The sequence below is a fragment of the Macadamia integrifolia genome, chromosome 13 (genome assembly GCF_013358625.1).
Source record: "Macadamia integrifolia cultivar HAES 741 chromosome 13, SCU_Mint_v3, whole genome shotgun sequence".
Lineage (NCBI taxonomy): Eukaryota > Viridiplantae > Streptophyta > Magnoliopsida > Proteales > Proteaceae > Macadamia > Macadamia integrifolia.
In genome coordinates, this window is record NC_056569.1 from 19,823,472 (window position 1) to 19,842,027 (window position 18,556).

The 18,556-nt window shown below is 38.5% G+C and overlaps 2 protein-coding genes across 2 annotated transcripts; both read left to right on the forward strand.

Moving 5' to 3' along the window:
- Window positions 1-15,495: 15,495 nt before the first annotated feature.
- Window positions 15,496-16,170, forward strand: LOC122059082. Its single transcript, XM_042621779.1, has one exon. The coding sequence runs from the start codon at window positions 15,496-15,498 to the stop codon at window positions 16,168-16,170; it is 675 nt and encodes a 224-aa protein (XP_042477713.1).
- An 874-nt stretch (window positions 16,171-17,044) lies between these two features.
- LOC122059083 lies at window positions 17,045-18,556 on the forward strand. Its single transcript, XM_042621780.1, has 2 exons — window positions 17,045-17,339; window positions 17,838-18,556. Exons 1-2 carry the CDS (start codon window positions 17,045-17,047, stop codon window positions 18,554-18,556), a joined length of 1,014 nt encoding a protein of 337 aa, XP_042477714.1.

Here is an 18,556-nt window from a genome sequence, read left to right on the forward strand (position 1 = left end):
TTCTCCGCTGGGCTCAGTCGTTCTCCCAATGGTCTTTTGATGTTAAACACATAAAAGGAAACGAAAATATATTGGCAAAATTTCTCTCCCGACCTACCTCAACCTTTGCCATCATACCATTACTTTTCCCAATAACCTCTGGCGCCTCTACTTCGCAGACGCCACCACCTGGTCATAACCTCTGTTGTTCCCTTCCTCCAGGCCTTCCCCCAAAAATCATCCAAGATCTTACCCTTAGAAAAGTCATTTCTTATAGTAAGACTACAGTCATCCAACTTCTCATGATCGCCCTTCGACGTGAAGGATTAGTCTTACCAGGAAGTTCTTTTCACCCTGGTTATCCATATCTTACCCTTTTCTCTTTTACCACTTTACAAGAACTCCAAGACCTCCCTCTCATTTCCAAATGTATCTTTTGGCACCTCTGTTCAGCCTACACTATTGCTTTAAGCCTCCCTTTAAGCACCATCCACTGGTTTACCACTCGCTGGATGTTTCCCACTCCAGGATGTTCTCGACCTAACCTCACAATCCTCCACTTTCTACAACTCTTTGCTCCTATACCTCACTGGTTTCACCTTTTATCCTCTCACCTTCCATATGAAGATGACCCAAATCCACACTATATTACCATCCTTTTCCACCAGCCTCCTCTTATGCATCAAACCTTTGACCACCAGCAGCAACCCTGCCATTACATCCATTACACTTCTGATTTCCATATATTACCCATCAGAACCTATGAACTCTACACCAACCGCGTCCAGCATCGGAATGAATGGAGATCCTTTTTGGCAACCATGTGCGTCGCTAATGATGTTCTCCACACTCAGGTTCCGACCCCACTTCTCCTCTGACTTAATAATGCATGGGAACTTCACCAAACTGGCAGACTCATAGATTCACGTATTGGCGAGTTACTTGATGCTCACAATGACTGGTTAATAGATACCGCCAATTGGTACATAGCCAATAGTTCTGACAGCACTGATAGCAGTTAATGGTTGGTCCCACACTTATGATGGATTTTATCTTCTTGGGTTTTGTTAAAGTTTGTAATATTTTGTCCTTTGTCCTTAGGAGACTTATTATCTCCTCGAGTGATGTGTCAGTAGGGACCATGTGTATTATGAGTCAGTGTGTGTGCATTATCTTTTTATCTTCTCGTGTCTCGAGTCTTATGGCCCACATATTGGGATCCAATGTAATACTGTTTCTCATGTAATCCCGACCCTATAAAAGGGCCCTTTGTGAAATAAATTGGATCATCTGATCCTTGTGTGAAGATCTCTCTCTCTCGCTTACGCTCATCTACTAGAGAATTATTATCATTTTTACATATTGTATGTCATCTCAACTCGATAACTAAAGAAAGAGAGAAAATACCCATCCCCTCCCCTAAGGTGTCAATAGACTTGTGACCTCACTTTTTCCCCCCCCCCCCCCCTCTGTTTTATTCTAAAAGTTATCTAATACAATACTTGATATAGAGGTAAAACATGGTTTTCAAAAAATTGATAGTCATATAATGCAGTTCATATGTGGAATAATTGATTTTCCTGGAAAAAAAACTTCATCAAATGCTTTTGGGAATAAGACAAGGAGCAATTAAATGAAAGTGTCAAGTTACACTATGGTTTTGTCATTGAGGCACTCCCTTCAAATTTAAAATATCACTAGTATGCCCTAAATAATCATGGTATCCCATTTTTTAACAATATAATCACGATTGAAAAATATAACAAAATTATCCAAATTTCATCAAAATCTCTATCATTGGACCTAATTTCCAAACATTTGATAAAGAAGTCAAAACTGCACATTAATATTCCTAAGTTTCATTAAATTTGACCATAATTGATCCACATTATAATAGAGAAACATATGCTCGCAATTTGAGCTTCTAAGTTTAAAACTTGATGACTCAAATAGGGTCAACTAACATATCAGCCATGATTTGGGCTTCTGGGTAAATTAGGAAGCTCCTATAGGTTGGCTCAGTCAGGTACCCCATCAATTCACACCCCTGCAGCATGAACACCCAATTGGTAAATGGGGTGGACTCAAGAACGACATGTTTATTAAATGGGCCAAGCTTAAGACCGACACGTTTATTAAACAAACTGAGCTCAAGACCCACACATGTGTTAAACAAGCCGTGCTGGGCCAAATCGACATGTTTATTAAATAGGTCAGGCTTTATTAAACAAGCCGAGCTCTCCCCCTTTCTTCGCTTTCTTTATCAAATTCCTCATTGATTAGTTCAGTAATACACAACACTATTATTGATATCGTATCAATATCAGGTACCAATGATACCGATATGTATGGGCCAACGTCATGAACCATGGATTTAAACAAACACAACTCGATAACACCAACCTATGTTCTCAGCTCACCCTTTTACTGGTTTTTATTGGGTTCAGTATCTTACTCCCAAATTGCACCTAAAGAGCACCTAAAAGTAGCATTAACTAGCAATTCGATAGCAGACCCCTGTTATCTAAAAAAACTACAAAACAATACTGAAACTTTATTTAAGTGAAGCATTAACTACTGGTATGCTAACCATCTCTCAAACTACATCAATGAACAATTAAAGCAGGCATTAACTAGGGATGATACTTATTGATAATATAAATAAAAGGGTAATTTAAGGCACCATCCCCTGGAGAATGTCACAATTATAAGAACACCCCCTCTGTTTTACCAAATTAGACTCAGACCCCCTACCGTCAGTCACTATTAAGGAATATACCTTATATGCTGATGTCAGCAACTATATTTTATTTTAAATACCATAATACCCTTATTTAATATAAAATACCTATATACCCTTGTAATAAATTAGTATTTCTTTCATCTAAATCGATGGATTTGGACCCATTCCAAGACCTAATTTACTTTCTTCCAAATCGTAATTTTTGGACCACAGCCAATCGGACCTCACGGCGACTAGGAGAAACCCCTCTGATATGGTCAATCGTGTGTCTTGGTTTTTGAAACAACCATAGTTCTCGTCGTTCTGTCATCTCTCTTTTGTTATTCCATTCCTGAAATTCCGTTTTCGATTCCGACGGTGGCCCCCAACAACCTTTTAAAGCCTCGACATTTCTCTAGTCCAAACACAATTCCGGCATTTCCAGTCTAGGCACAAACACAAACCTGTCGTCTAGACCTCTCAGCTGAGCTATTCGACAGTGTGAATGAGGCCTGCGGGAAAAACCTTGACCGCAGTCGGTGTTGTCTTGTACTGGCCGCGTGGTTGAAGTATGTGGGCAGTGAGTTGGTTTTACCAACGTCTGGTTTTATAGTCCCTTTCTTATCTCTTTTCGAATCTCCACTTTAGACTGAAATGCTTCTATTCGTTTTCTAAGGTTTGATTTAAATTAATTTCTCCCTTCGCTTCTATTCTTTCTCTTTAAATCTAAGCTAAAATCCAGCGATTCATCGAGAGTTCGTCATATTCGTTATGGAGCATAAATAAATTTCTTGCTTCTGCAAGTCCTCTTCCTGTTCAGACAAAGTAGGAGGAAAGGGCAATGGTGGATAATGTAGAATGACTTAAGTGCCCCTTTTTTGATGTTGAAATGGTGACAGGTAAAGAGAGATGGGAAGAATGGGACAGGTGGAGGTGATTGGAGGGATGAAGATGTTCAGTTAGTAAGGTGAGCATAGGTAGGGGTGAAGAGGAATTGGGCTAAAATGAGTTTTAGTGTGAAAAGTGTATAATGGTCATTTTAACTCTTGACTTAACGGTGACTAACGGTAGGGGGTCTGAGTCTAATTTGATGAAACAGGGTAAGTGTTCTTATAATAGTGGCATTCTCTAGAGGGTGGAGTTGTAAATTACCCTAAATAAAACCTACAAACTCACCCAAACCTCCCGTTTCCTTCTTGCAAACCCTAGAAAAGAAAAAAAATAAAAATAGAGCAAAATGGAAATCGTAGCCCAGTCTTCAATGACTTGGAAATTTGAAATTTGGAAAAAAACATATATGAAACGCTTTGGATATTGGCTGTGCCTATATCCATACTGGCTGGATATTGTATGTATGAAACGGTATTAACAAATAGTTCAATCCATATCTCAATTAAAGCAAATGAGTAAAGCAGATTTAAGAAATAAGATGAAATGACAAAAATGCTTCTAGAATTTCAATTATGAATATATCTTATGATTTTAATTTATAAAAAATGAAATGTTTAGTTTTTCTCCAATTAATTCATCTTTCAATAAAATTGTTCATTATAATTTCGTAGTTTTACGCTTTTATTATTTTATCAAGTATAACCAACCCTTGTTACACTAATAATTTTCCAAAATAATAATAATAATAACAATAAAATATATCAACTGTGTATTTATTTTTTGTTGTCTATCAATATGTGTTTTTTCTCCCCTTTTGGGAGTTGAGAGATTGTCTTTTTGTTTGCAATGTATAATCATGTGAAAAAGACAAAGGTGGACTGTGTTATTGAGAAGCATTAATGTGCTTCATCTCCTTTTTCTCAAGGTGAGCAAGTAAAAGGAGAAAAAAGAAAACACAACAATCTTTTTGGTTCGGTGAAAAAAAATGTGCATAGAGAAAGTAGTCTTGCACCTAATCTTTTCCACAAATATCATGTAGGCCAATTTGGGGGCATTAAATACCATATACAAGGAACATGAAAACGTAGGATCATATTTAAATCAAATGATTTACAACATATATTGCATATTTTCCCTCATATTTTTAATGGTTTAAAATTTTTTTATTGAATTAAGATTTTTCATATTTTATTTTAGGGAGAAGGTTTGTCACATTGCTAGTATAAGAAGGAATCTGCACGATATCACCCATTAGTGTTTTGCAAAAGTATTAATCCATGTGGATCCTACATTTTCAAATAAATAAAATAAAAAATAATGTGAGATCCTCACTTTTTGGTGAAAACATGGGAAAGAACTCACACACAAATACTTTGTGAATCTTTTCTCCTTTGTTATATTTTATTTTGATGATGATAGTGTCTATTTTAACTCAAATTTGATACAACAAAATGGAAACAATGACATGTGTTGGTGAGATTTGAACCCATTCTAGCCAATCATATAAACAAGTGCACTTGCTAATGTTGAAACAGAATGCAACATTATCAACATATTTATCTTATGCTATTACTGCAAACTTTAGTTTAACAAAAAAGAATGAGAAAAAAAAAAAAAAAAAAACAAAAAAGGAAAAGACTAGCTATGCCGTCGGTATACCTCTCTCTCTCTCTCTCTCTCCTCTTCCCCTTGAAAAAGTCTCATATACCCCTCTCATTCTAACATTCTCATCGATTGCACCACTAATTCCAAGAAAGTGACTACATACATAACTTCCTCCCAATTAAAAATGAATGAACAAAGAGAAAAAGAGATTTAATTTGACCCTTACATATGTCCAAGGGTTCATGGACTATTTTTTTATATCAGTAGGTTGTAGACTCTTTATTATATATGACGTCCTCATCACCACGCCATATTTTGTCTAGTAAAACTTTTTTTTTTTCTTTTTCTTTTTTTTTCTTTTTTCCTTTTAGTAATATAGGAATTTTTTTTTTCTAATTAATATAGGAAGACTTTGTTGTTTCTTACCAAACTGGAGAAATTTAACATAATTGCAATCAAAGTAATGACATTAAGTTTTTTTTTTTTCTTATAAACTGTAGGTAATTAGTGTAAAAGTAATTATCAAAAAATAAAATAAAAAAATAAAGTTTTTTTCATGGATGACCGAATGATGGGATGATCTAAAAGCGAATGTCATCAACCAATGGCCACGGTGAATGGATAACTATGACCTACCAAAAACTTAGTCAAAATAAAAAAATAAATAATAGGAGGAATGATTTTTTTTTTTTTTCCTATCTGTAAAAGTTTGGGCAAAAATGTAAAAAACCAAAAAAGACAAATACCTGGTGTACGGTCAACAAGTGACTAGATATATTCCCATTTTTAATCTTCTATATGGATCACAAACCATTCAAAACAAATCATAAGGCACGTGCCATACACATGGGAAGTAACTTCTGCTGATTCAAAAGGATTCGATAGATGGCACGTGTATTCTCAAAATTTGTGTTTGCTGATAAATAATATTTTATAAGAGACTCTGAGCTTTTCACCTTTTTCATGTGGAGATTATGCATAGTTCATGCATGGTATGACCAAAGTTGTCTCCTTCTCTAATTGCCATTGTTTGATTATGTTTTGGGTATATCCAGATCTATATCCAATTAAATTATATTATATCATATCATATCATCTCATGTATATTGGTTTAGGGCCTTAATGGATCCAGTTTGACTGTGGTTCTATTTTTTATTATTTATTTATTTATTTATTTATTTTTATCTAAAAAGTTTGATTGTGCGAACTTCCATCGTAGGTTTGATTATACAATCATAAGCTTTAGAATGTTTTTGGAACAAAATAAGGAAATCACATCTAAGATCCGAGTAAAGGATTTTGACTTTCTAGCCCAATTTCTAAAATTTCTTCCTATCGAGATATCGTAAATGATTGCACATAACACTCGCTTTTGAAGGAAGTCACTTCATATCTTCCTATTGAATTTCCTTTTGATTAATCTCTATTCATACTTAAGCTCGATTCCAAAAGATGATGAATATCCTTGTAAACATCCTAACGAAAGCAATATGAAAGGGGGAGGGGATATGCCTCTAGTGTAAAACCTCCTGAGCAGGGAGAGAGTTGGAGAGGGCTTTCCAAGCAATGAAATTATAATGTGAAGAATCAAATTGTTTTAAACCATCTAATTATCATAGTGGATGAGCTTTCATATTTCTCTTTAATTCTCAATTTCATTCTGCTGCTTTGAGTTCTGGTATGATATCAGAAGGCAAATGTTGATACCAAAGGTCTGAGGGATCTTGCAAGGATTGTAACAAGCTTTGGCAAAAGAATACAAAGAAATGAAAGTATGCGTAAACAACTGTGATAGTTGCAATTGGTTGATGCATAGAACTCAAGCTAGATGGCTTCTTGAGTTATTTAATGTTTTGCTAGTAAATCACTGACTGATCAAACTATCATGTTTGTAGTGTTTAATTTTAGTTAATATGAATGTTTGGAGTGAAATCATTCCTTTGTGGTCAAAGCAATGCTAGGAGATTTATTTGATTTTTCCAAGTTAGTTCCAATCAATGTCAAGTTAGTATCAAAGCTTGTATTTTTCAAGCAGTTATATGTACTGATATCTCCAGCAGCAATAAGAAAGATTGTTTATAAAGCCCCCAAATCTGGGTGAAATATAGGTGCACGCCCTTGTGGGCCACCATTAAATAACGGCATAATCTTCCAATTCTCTTACCTAAACACATACGTAGGGAACTAATCTGAAAGATATCAAAATTATTATAGCAGAAGTTAAGTCATACTTATAACTTCATTACACATTGAAAGTCTTAACATGTCTATACCCACCAAATACATGAAACGTATTGTAATCCATTATAAAGTTATTACAGCATTCTTTCAAGAAGTGTAACAAAGTCTGAAATATTTATTTCTTCATATTATTCCTCAGGTGGAGGAATATTAACACCTTTATCAACAAATACACACTGCGCACAATGACATGGCACATGTTGTAGCTCTGTAAAATAGGTATATATCATGGGGGTAAGCTCAACTAGCTCAGTAAGAAAAACACAATCACATGATGGAGTAGAGCATGTATGACTAAAGAAACACCACACAAATCACATGTTACTTTTGTGAATGCATAAATCTAAAAATATAACATATCTGATCATACATATACTGATATGCATTGCATTCAAGATCAAATCATTATCAAAAATTCAACATTATACTTATCCCTCTTTAACCTATCTTTTCTTTCTTACTCTTTTTCATATCCTTACTTTTATTTTCTTACTTTAGGGTAGGATGTCTTCCCTTAACACCTCGCCTTTTTCTTGCTCTTGAGTTCAAAGAATCTGGGTTGTGTCTTGAGAATTCATCCCACATACTCCTCTCTCAACGCCTCACCCTCTTCTTGCTCTTTAGCTCAAAGGATCTAGGTCATGTCTTAGTGCATCTTTTAACCCTTTTTTTTTTTTTTTTTTACTTTACCAAATTTAGCGTCCAATTGTCACTGTCAATTTCAACAATTGGGTAGAGCGGGATATTGATGGAGCTCTTAGTGGTCCTCCCTTGACTGTCCTATACCAGCAAGGTGGACATTGAAGGACCTCATTATCCTTCCCAATTCCTTTGTTAAAAAGGACTTTGATAGACCCTTAGCTTCGATCCATTTTATGCTTTACTTTTATCTTATGTCTATCATGTCTCATACTTGTCACAAATCATGAAAACAATATTTTGATACATACAAAGACGTAAAAGAGATATTGGAGGCAATGACATACATATATATACTGTAAATGGCAAAACATGAAAGGATATGGCCGAATTCCCCTCACCTGTAGATGATGCCCAAAATTGCTGTGAGAACCATTTTCTGCTAATGTTCTCTGCCGATTGTATCACCTACATAAGAATGTCTTTCTTTCCTCATAATATTACTGTTTATTACTTCAAACTTAATAACTGAAGAATGTAATCACTCCTAAAATTAAGCGTTCACTTTGTTATATATGCTATCGACTGCCGGACTTGATCCTTTTAAAAACTTTAAACTCAACATCCAACCAAAACATATACTTATGCTCTTACATAGGTCTCTTAATCCCCAATTGATGCGGGAGCATTTCTAAATGGCCTAACGACCCAAACTAGGTCCACAAGACTAAGCCAAAGGGCTGAAGCTGAAAATAGTAATTGGAGTCCTCTATTTTGGGGTAACTTTACTGTCAAAACTGAACCAATTCCTAAAGAACTACAATCCGTGCACTATATGGATAGAAAGGTCTGTGAGTCTATTTTCTTACAAAAAAGACTGCACATCATTTACTATTTTATAAAAGAAGCTATGGTTGTTTTGGTAAAGCGTGTCTAGGCTAACTACATATTCTTGGAATTCAAGAATTCCTCTAATGATTGAACTTTCATATTATACAGTAGTCCATGGTACATAATCAACTCTTAGTAGTACTTTAATCAATATATAAAGACTAAAATAGTGGGTAAATTAACTTATCAAGTCATGACCCACTATGTTCTCTAATGGTTATGACAAATCCATACTAGTAGGGCCCATGTTACACAATCATTTTATATCTATGTAGCCGTCAATTTTCCTTTTCCTCTTTCTTATTACTCTTTTCCATTAGATCTGATCTCTTGGTAGACTTCTAATTTAACCAAATCAGCTTCGGTATCCTAGGTTCCATGTATATTTCAATTTTCTTAATGTAGGTTCTCTTTTGAACCCAATCGGATGTCTTTTAAGAAATTCAAATACAGTGGGATTCTAACTATAGCTACTGAACTCTTTTCCATAAATATGCAAAAAAAAGTTGATTTTAAAATATCAAAATAGAGGAGGAAAAGCCAGGAGCTCAGCTGGGCAATAGCAGGCCGTGAGGTTGGGTTATAACCTGGCCTTGGCAGCAGCTCCCTCTCCCAACTCACTTCTCTCTCTCCATTTCTTTCTTTTAAAACTTATGTAACCATGGAAGAACAAGTTTTGGAAAGCTAAAAACCTTACCTCTACTTCCTCTTTCTTTTCTGAATTTTTAGTTGCGAGGCTCTTCCTCCACTAAAAATCGTTGGAGTCCTTATCTCCTCCTCCTTTCTTCCACTTTCTTTACCGGAATTTGAGGAAGTCATAGCCACCCTAGTAGCCTACCTCCCTCTTAACTCTTTTCTCCACTGACACAATAAACATGCCCCTCATTTTGTGAAAAGAATAAATATCTTTCATAAATATTTTATTCCTTACATATATATATATATATATATGCATGTTTTGGCCCAACCAGATCCCTAGGCAAACAAGCTCCATGTAGATGATCAATCCATCCCAAAAGTCTCTCACATTAATTCCCTTTTATCTCTTTTCTCCTATTGTCAAACCATCCCAACTACTATCTTGTTTGTTTCCATTAATGGCATTGATGTATATATATATATATATATATATAAACACACTATTATAAGCATGTTAATCGGAAATAGGGAGTGGGGTATTACATAGATTCCGTTAATTCCAAGTTCTTCTCCTCCTGCTAATGGCAATGCCGAAGGTGGGAAGAGGGTGCCTTGGTTTTTAGTTGGTTGTTTCTGGTTTGCTGTGTTGCTTTCTGTTTTTTTCTTGCCTCCTTTTAGTAATATTGATCTTTTAGCAAAAAAAAGAAAGAGAGCTACATCACAACTAATGTGTCTAACAATCATTTTATTAAATTATGGTCCTAACTATCTAGACTGAATTGAAATCTAGTGAACCATGGTTTTGTATAAGCTCTAGAATAGAACTTGTACACTCCACGGCATAGTTGGAAAAACCATGTTTTTACTAAGGAAAGTCCTCTGAGCCGAGTCAAAATTTTGGAAAACCTTGTCAAGAATCATGTAGACTCGGCCAAGGTAAAAATTGATATGACTCGGTCATGACTAGTCTTAGTCAAATAAGTATAGGTCTTTTTATCCAAGAGTCACCATAAACTCAACAAGTCCAATCGTTTATTAAAATATTATCAAAATGGTTTATTAGTTCACTCGGTTCACATATTATTGAATATATTTATAATGCTAGAAGCTCAAAATTCAATGATATGATATTCTCTCATTTTTTCTATTTTATATAATTTTTTTTTTTAATAATTATATATATTATTTTAAAAAAAAATGACTCGCCCTAACTAGATTTGACCCGGCTGAGTCATCAAGTTTTTTTTGAAAGGCGAGTTTGTCAGAAAACTTGGTTTTTTGAACTGTTCTCTATAGTCAAAAATTTAGAAGATACTTCTAGAAAATCTTGTGGTAAAAAAAAAAATTTCCTTGTCCTCTTCCTTCTTTTGTTCCTTCTTTCGAAAAAAAAAATCGTTCTTTATTTATTATTACAAAAAAAAACAACTTGATTTAATGCCTAATAGATCAATAATTCTAAAACATTCCGTTCGAACCCTCAAGCACTATCCTCTGACTCAATGTTCAGATAAAAAATTTACATGACAAAAGAGACAAGCAATTTTAGGAAGGGAAAACTCCCTAATAATCCAGGGTCATTGCTCTCATTAATGATGTTACAATATATTTTTCAATGAAATATATCAATTGTGTCATTTTCCCTCTCCTTTTGAAGCTTAAGAAATTATCTTTTGGTGTGCAATGAACTGTAAAGTGAAAAAGACAGTACATGGACCATGCTATTGAAAAGTGTAAACTGAACTTAATCTCCTTTTTTCTCAATGAGGAGAGCGAGAAAAAGGAGGAAAGAGAGAACAATGCAAATTTTCTGATTTGGTGAATTAGGTGTGCCTAAAAAGGAAGGAGGGTATGAATCTGAAATATATTTTGAACCAGCTTTTATCAATGGAAACATGGTTGCTCAATGTCCTGCAAATATGGTTAAAGAAGAAATGGAGAAATGGAAAAAGCTTGATCGGCCACTTTATTGGTTGAAGGCCTTCTTTTCAATTTACAAGAGATAACTTATTGCAGCAATGAAAAATCTCTGGGTATGTCGATGTAAATGTGCTGGATAGTGGTTTGTTTGTTTTTCGCTAAAGAATTTGTTTCCTTCGGTAGGCAAAGAACTCATTCTCTCTTGATGGTGGACAACCCGATGGCAGAGATGGATCCTAGATGATTGAGAGATGGGTCGGATGTGAACTTTAAATATGGTGAAGAGTCTGGGTCAGAGGAGGAGGGGTTAGAACATGACTTGCAGGAAGTGGTGAGTGAGTCTGAAGAGGGTTCGGAAGAAGGTTCGATTGTGGAAGAAGAAAATGGGGGATCGGGAGAGGAGTCGAATGAATTTTCTTCACTACTTCGAAAGAGTTTTGCGTCCTTGGCCAAAATCTATGAGAAACTTTGATGAACAGGTGGAGAGAAGTGGTGAAGTCCAAGAGCATGATGCAGGAATAGGTGCTTGGTCTGTAGTTTGTGGTCATCTCAAAAATCGTAGAGGTAGGAGAATCAACATCAAGGGTGGTCGAGTGGTTAACCTAGCTTTATCTCAGACTGGAAAAAAGTCAAAGGAGCAGATGGTGATGGCTTCCTCTTCTTTTCAAACTCTCCAAGAGGTGACAGCGATAGATGCTTTGGTAGTTGCCGCAGATAATAAAGAGGAAGATGAAGAGAATCATCCTAAGAGTGCTCAATCTGCTGGCCAGACTTTAAAGTCTGGTGAGGTGCAATTTCATCGAACCAATGAAGATTTTCTTTCAGCATCTGTGATGTTTGGAAAGTGCAACATAATCAGAGACCTAGATTCCATTTCTTTATTCTAGGTGTTCTATGTTGTTCTTGCTAGTTAGCTCACTCTGCTTATGGTATTGCCATAGGTGGAGGTTGTTCAGGTATGGAGAGATGGGAGGAGAGAGAAGCTCTGGAGAGGTGATTCTGAATGCTGGCAATGGCCACGACCCTAAGGGTCGCAGGCCTCCTGATCGAGGCCTTGATCACCAATTTTTTGAAACCTGATTCTACAAGGGGGAAGGAGGGAGATACGCTGCCTGGGATTTCTGTGCATGGGGAAGACGATGGCAAGGATATGGCTGATGTGGATCTACCGGGATTTCTACAAGGGGGAAGGAGGGAGATACACTGCCTGGGATTTCTGTGCATGGGGAAGACGATGGTAAGGATATGGCTGATGTGGATCTACCGGAGGGAACCAACAGAGAAGAGACGAGGCGCTCCTATTCATCTATAGTGGGGAAAACCCTACCAGACATGGATAGCCTGCCTGATCCGATTCATGCTGGTGCTGATACTAAGATCATAGTTCCTCAAGATGCCTATGAGGAAAGACTTCAGTGTTTCAGGTTTGCCTTGATTGATAGAGCAAACTTCAGACACATCTCTATGGATGATATCTGTAAGGAAACACGTGAGACCTGGAACCTCAAAGGCGATGTGAAAATGGCTCCAATGGGAAAGGGTTATATCCTCTTTCAATTTGAAAGAGAGGGCGACATGGCTGTGATGTGGCGACATAGCCTGACACGAGTTGCTAGCCAAGTGATTAGGTTCCAACGATGGAAGCCTGATTTTGATGCCACGTGAAGGATGTCACCACTAAGCTCGTTTGGATTAGATTTCCTGATCTGCCTCTTGAATATTGGCATGAGAAGATCCTTTTGACCATGGCTAAGGCTGCTAGGAGACCGATTGCATTGGATAGATGCACTCGATCTGCTGCTATGGGCTCCTTCACTTGGGTTCAGGTGGAGATTGAACTGTGAGCAGGTAGAACTGATGAAATTCAAGTAGAGAGGAGTAAGCTAGGAACAGGCGAGGGCTTTTGGTTCAAGCAAATCATTATCTATGAAGATGGCATGCCCAGATGCAGTTTTTGCAAGAAGGTGGGACACTCTGTGCATTCCTGCAGACAATGGAAAGAGGAAGAAGCTAGGGAGGAGAGACACCGTGAGGGATCCACCCCTGGAGCGGTGTACTGCGAGGAAGATGGTGTTGCTCGGCATGATGGCCGCCGTAAGGGAGGAGCTCCAGTGCATGTGGCGCCTAATTCTGGAAAGATTTCTTCCCATCCAAGGGAAGGATCTCATTCCTTAATTAGGTCACCTGTTTTAAGGAATTCAATTTCTCCCAACGTTAATGGGAATCTTGATATTGTCATACCCTTGGGCGATAACTTGAATATGGAAGAGAATATTCCAAGCGGATTTGGAATTATTCCTAACCAAATCGGTGAGAAGGAGATTAATGGGGAGGATTCGGCTGATGACAATAGCTCTAGGGCCAGCTCAGCCAATGGCCAGTGGGACTTCAACCCCCTACCGATTTTTCCCATGGAAAGGTTGACCAGGACCCCATGATGATTGACAATCCGCTGGGTGAAAGTGGATACGGGTCAAGTCCATCGGACTATGACAATTACCTATCTAAGAAAGACTCTCAGGACTCCAGGGAGGAGAATGTGCATGAAGACGCTGAGGTTGAGCACCAGGGTGTAGCAGCTACTGTTGATAGGGCCCCTTTGGCTCTCACGCTCCGGCCCCGCAAGAAAGTAGTTTACACTGGTGGCCACGGGGGCTGCGGGCAGGCTCGAACTGGTAGAGTAGGGCGAGGACAGGAATGGGGTGGCCCTGAGAATGTTGTGTCGAGCTTATCTCAGTCACAGATTGTGGGAGGAAGGGTGGTAATCCAACACCAAGAGGTGGTAGCATATGACAGTGCAATCAGCCGTGTGGAGGGTGAGGCTAGACAAATTGAGAAAGGCGTCGCTGTGACGGGGCAAACTTCAAAGTTTGATTGTCAGGCCGTCCCCAAGATGTGATTTATGAAGATCCTCTTCTGGAAAATTAGAGGAATGAAGAAGGCGTTCAAAAAATGTACCTTGTGTGGGTTGATTATGCAGAAGGATCTAGACCTTCTGTGCATCGCGGAGCCAATGGTGGATGTGAGTGCTTTCCCTTATTTATTCTTTAATAAATTGGGTTTTTATGGTGATTTTATTCACAATAATTGAGCTGATAAATGTCCAAATTTGTGGATTTTGTGGAGAAGAAATTTAAATATTCTTGTATCTATGTTTGAATCTGAGCAACATGTCACAATTGCTTTGGACTGGGGATTGCATAAGATTCAGGTCTCTTTTGTTCATGCAAGCAGCTTTAGAACTGGAAGAAGGACATTATGGTTGAACTTGGTTGGTGATTCTCCCCAAGCTCCCACTCCATGGACTGTTATTGGGGACTTTAATGCTTGTTTGCAGTCTCATGAGAAACGTGGCCCAGGGAATTTCAATCTGGGATCGGCAACGGAGTTTGGCGCCATGGTCGACGCTTGCCTTTTGACTCAAGTGCCTTCTATGGGCAGGAAGTTCACCTGGTCTAATAATTGGTGCAGAGGTAATGTTTGCGCTGTTCTAGATAGAAGCTTTTGTAACGAAGAGTGGATTTCTTGTTTTCAGGACTGTTCTCAATAAGTTCTTCCTTGATTTGCATATGATCACACCCCCTTGCTTGTGGTTTCAAATATCAACCATCGCCCCCCCAATTACCCCTTTCGTTTCAACTAATTTTGGATGGACCATGTGGATTTTTAGAAGGTTGTTGCTGAGTCCTAGGCTGAATGGGTTCCAGGGTCACCCATCTTCACTCTCATGACCAAGCTTAAGTGGCTGAAAGGGGTGCTTTAGAGCTGGGCCCGATCAGCATTTCCTCACTTTGACAAAGCTCTAGATGAGGCAAAGCAAATTCTTGCCCAGGTACAGGAGGAGATTGATTGCAATGGGATGACTGACCAATTGTTCGCGAGGGAGGCCGATGCTAAAACGGCCCTAGTCAAGGTTCTAGATAATCATGAAAGACTATGGGTTGAAAAGGTGAGAATCATGTGGATGAAGTATGGGGACAGAAATCTCTAAATTCTTTCATTTATCTGCAAAAATGCAAAGAAATAAAAATACTATTAGAGCTCTCAAAAAGCAGGATGGATCGATCGTTGAAGGACAAAACCAGTTGGGTGACTATATTGTGGATTTCTATGAGAGATTTCAAGGAGTTAGTCCTATAGTGGATTATGTAGAACTTTTGGACAGCATCCCGATGGTTCTTCAGCAGGACGATTTATACCATCTTGACTCTCTTCCTGGAAATGCAAAGATTAATAAGGCAGTGTGGGAATTAGATCCTAATAGCTCGCCTAGCCGAAATGGCTTCTATGCTGCCTTTTACAGGAAATGTTGGAATATTGTGGAAAAGGATGTGTGCAGTGCGGTGAGATTTTTCTTCAGTACTAGCTGTATGCCCAGGGGAGTTAATAATAACTTCCTTGTCCTGATTCCAAAAGAGGACGGTGTGGTGTCCTTGGATAAATTCCATTCTCTGTGCATGGGAAATTTCTTCTGCAAAATTATTGCGAAGGTGATGGTCATGCGCTTAGAGAATCTGCTTCCCAGTCTTATTTCGGAAGAACAGGGCGCTTTTCAGAAGGGGAAGCTGATTCATGACAACATTAGCGTGGCATCTGAGCTGGCGAACCTGATGTTCTCTTCCACAAGAGGGGTGGCCTTGGTCTAAAAGTAGACATCAGGAAGGCTTACGATACTATCTCATGGCCTTTTCTTTTTCAGGTGCTACAAAGATTTGGATTTTCTGAAATTTGGGTAACACGGCTGCACCAATTATTGATATCAACTAAGATATTTGGCCTTGTCAATGGAGGACCGCAGGGCTTTTTTGGTGTGAAGCGAGGACTGAAATAGGGAGACCCGATCTTCCCTATGCTTTTTATCATAGCAGAAGAGGTCCTATTTAAAGGGCTGGCGAGTTTGATTCAGAAGAAAAAGCTGATGCCCATTCGAGGCCCTAGAGGCACTACCACCCCTAGTCGTATGTTATTCGCTGATGATATCTTTATCTTCTCGAATGCTTCGTCGAGGTGCGTATGAAATTTAAGATATTTTTTAATGAGATATCAGGAATTTTTTGGCCAATGCATCAGTTTTGAGAAGAGTAAGCTCTTCCTTGGGAAAATAGCTCTGTCGCAAAAGCAGGCCATATCTGAGACTCTGGGAATCCCCATCTATAGCTTCCCTACTCGATATCTTAGAGTAGAGATCTTTAAGGGAAGAGTGAAAAGGAGGCTTTGCTGCCTGTGATGGACAGGGTGAAGGGCCGGCTAGCAAGATGGAAAGGCAAGCTTCTCTCGATGGCCAGAAGAGTGGAGCCGGTTAGGTCATTATCTTTGGCATTCCTAAACATAGCTTTGCGGTGTATTGGTGGCCTACCTCTCTGCTCATGATAATGGAGAGATGGATGAAAATTTTTATTTGGACAGGGGAAGTGGATTCCTTGAAAACAGTCACTGTGAATTGGGACTCTGTCTGCAAACCAAAGGAGGGGGGTTTGGGTATCAAAAGACAGAGATTCGAACTTGGCAATGTTGTGCAAAATGGTTTGGAGAATCAAGCATGAAAAATCAGCTGCCAGCTCCTTCCTCAGGGCTAGATTTGTTAAGAAAGATGGTTCTTTCAATAAAGGTTGCCGGTCATCCTCTATTGCCTTGGGCATTAGCAAGGTGTGGAAGACGATGGAGATGATTGAGAGATGGGTTATTGGGAATGGTGGCCTTTCGAATTTCTGGAAAGATAAATGGTGGCATCCCAAATCTATTCTTGAAGAGATTCAGTCTTCTGACCTCCCTCCTCTTGCTACCAACGCCAAGGTTGGTGACTTGATAAGAGATGGTGAGTGGTCTCTCCCTGAGTTTAGTTCGAATACTCTCAGAAATATTTTTAAGGTTGTTAAGGAGGTGAAAATTCCTAATGTTCAGACTAAGGACTTACGTATTTGGCAGCTCTCTCCTTTAGGGTTTTTTCTACAGCTTTTGCTTGGGAGGATATCAAAAGAAATTCCCCTTCTATGCATTAGAGCTCTCTGATTTGACGCAGAGACCTCCCTCCCAGAATTTCTACTTTTAAATGGCGTCTTGCCCATGAAAGGCTTCCTACGGATGAAATCATTAGTAAGAAGGGAATTTATCTTGCCTCCAAGTGTAGTCTTTGTGAACAGGCTGAGGAAAGCGTCGAGCATATTTTCCTTCATTGCCTATTCTCGGTGGCTTTCTGGGAGAAGTTCTCGAATTCTTTTGGAATTTTATGGCCTACACATCAGTCGATTGAGTGTGTTTTTATGGTGGAAGCGCAAGGCATGATTAACTAATTTAAAGAACCCCTGGCTGATAGGTCTTCCTATTATTGCTGCCCACATATGGCGGGAAATAAATAGGATACAATATGAAGGAAAAGCAAGGAAAATGGTTTACTCCTATGAATATATCCGCCAGGAGCTCACTCTCTGTTTAGGGAGTTCTAAGGGTGAATTTAAAGCTATCCCTGACATTTTATGCTGCAGAAAGTTGGGGCTGCATGTTGAAAATCCCAAGCTTTTGTCGCCCCTTGAAGTGCACTGGTGCAAGCCTCTGAGTAATTGGGTAAAAATCAATGTGGATGGGAGTTTCTTGGGAAATCCAGGTCGTGCAAGGGCAGGGGACATTGTCCATGATAGCGATGGGCAGGTTTGTAATGCCTTTAGTATTTTTTTGGGCATCAAGAAGATTTATGAAGCTGAGTTTGCCGCTGCTATGGAAGGGATCTTGTTAGCCAAGAATATGAATGCAAGGGAGTTGTGGATCGAGTCAGACTCGGCAGCGGTGGTGGCTGTGGTTCAAAAGCATCATATCCCGTGGTTTGCTCTTCAAAAATGGTTGTTTGCTCTTCCGTTTTTAGAAACTATTCCATGGAAAATCACCCAATGCTTCCGTGAAGCTATTACAGTGGCTGATTTTTTGGCGAAGAAGGCTTCAAAGTCTGGGATATCTGACTACTCCACTTCTTTTCCTAGTCATGTTTTAGATGATTTAAAGAATGATGTTATAGGCAGGCATAGATTCCGATTCCTCTAG

Coding starts and splice junctions, on each gene's coding strand:
- LOC122059082 (XM_042621779.1), top strand. CDS start 15,496: ATGGGGACAGAAATCTCTAAATTCTTTCATTTATCTGCAAAAATGCAA.
- LOC122059083 (XM_042621780.1), top strand. CDS start 17,045: ATGGTTTGGAGAATCAAGCATGAAAAATCAGCTGCCAGCTCCTTCCTC. Junction 17,340..17,837: donor TGGTGACTTGATAAGAGATG/GTGAGTGGTCTC, acceptor CCTGGCTGATAG/GTCTTCCTATTATTGCTGCC.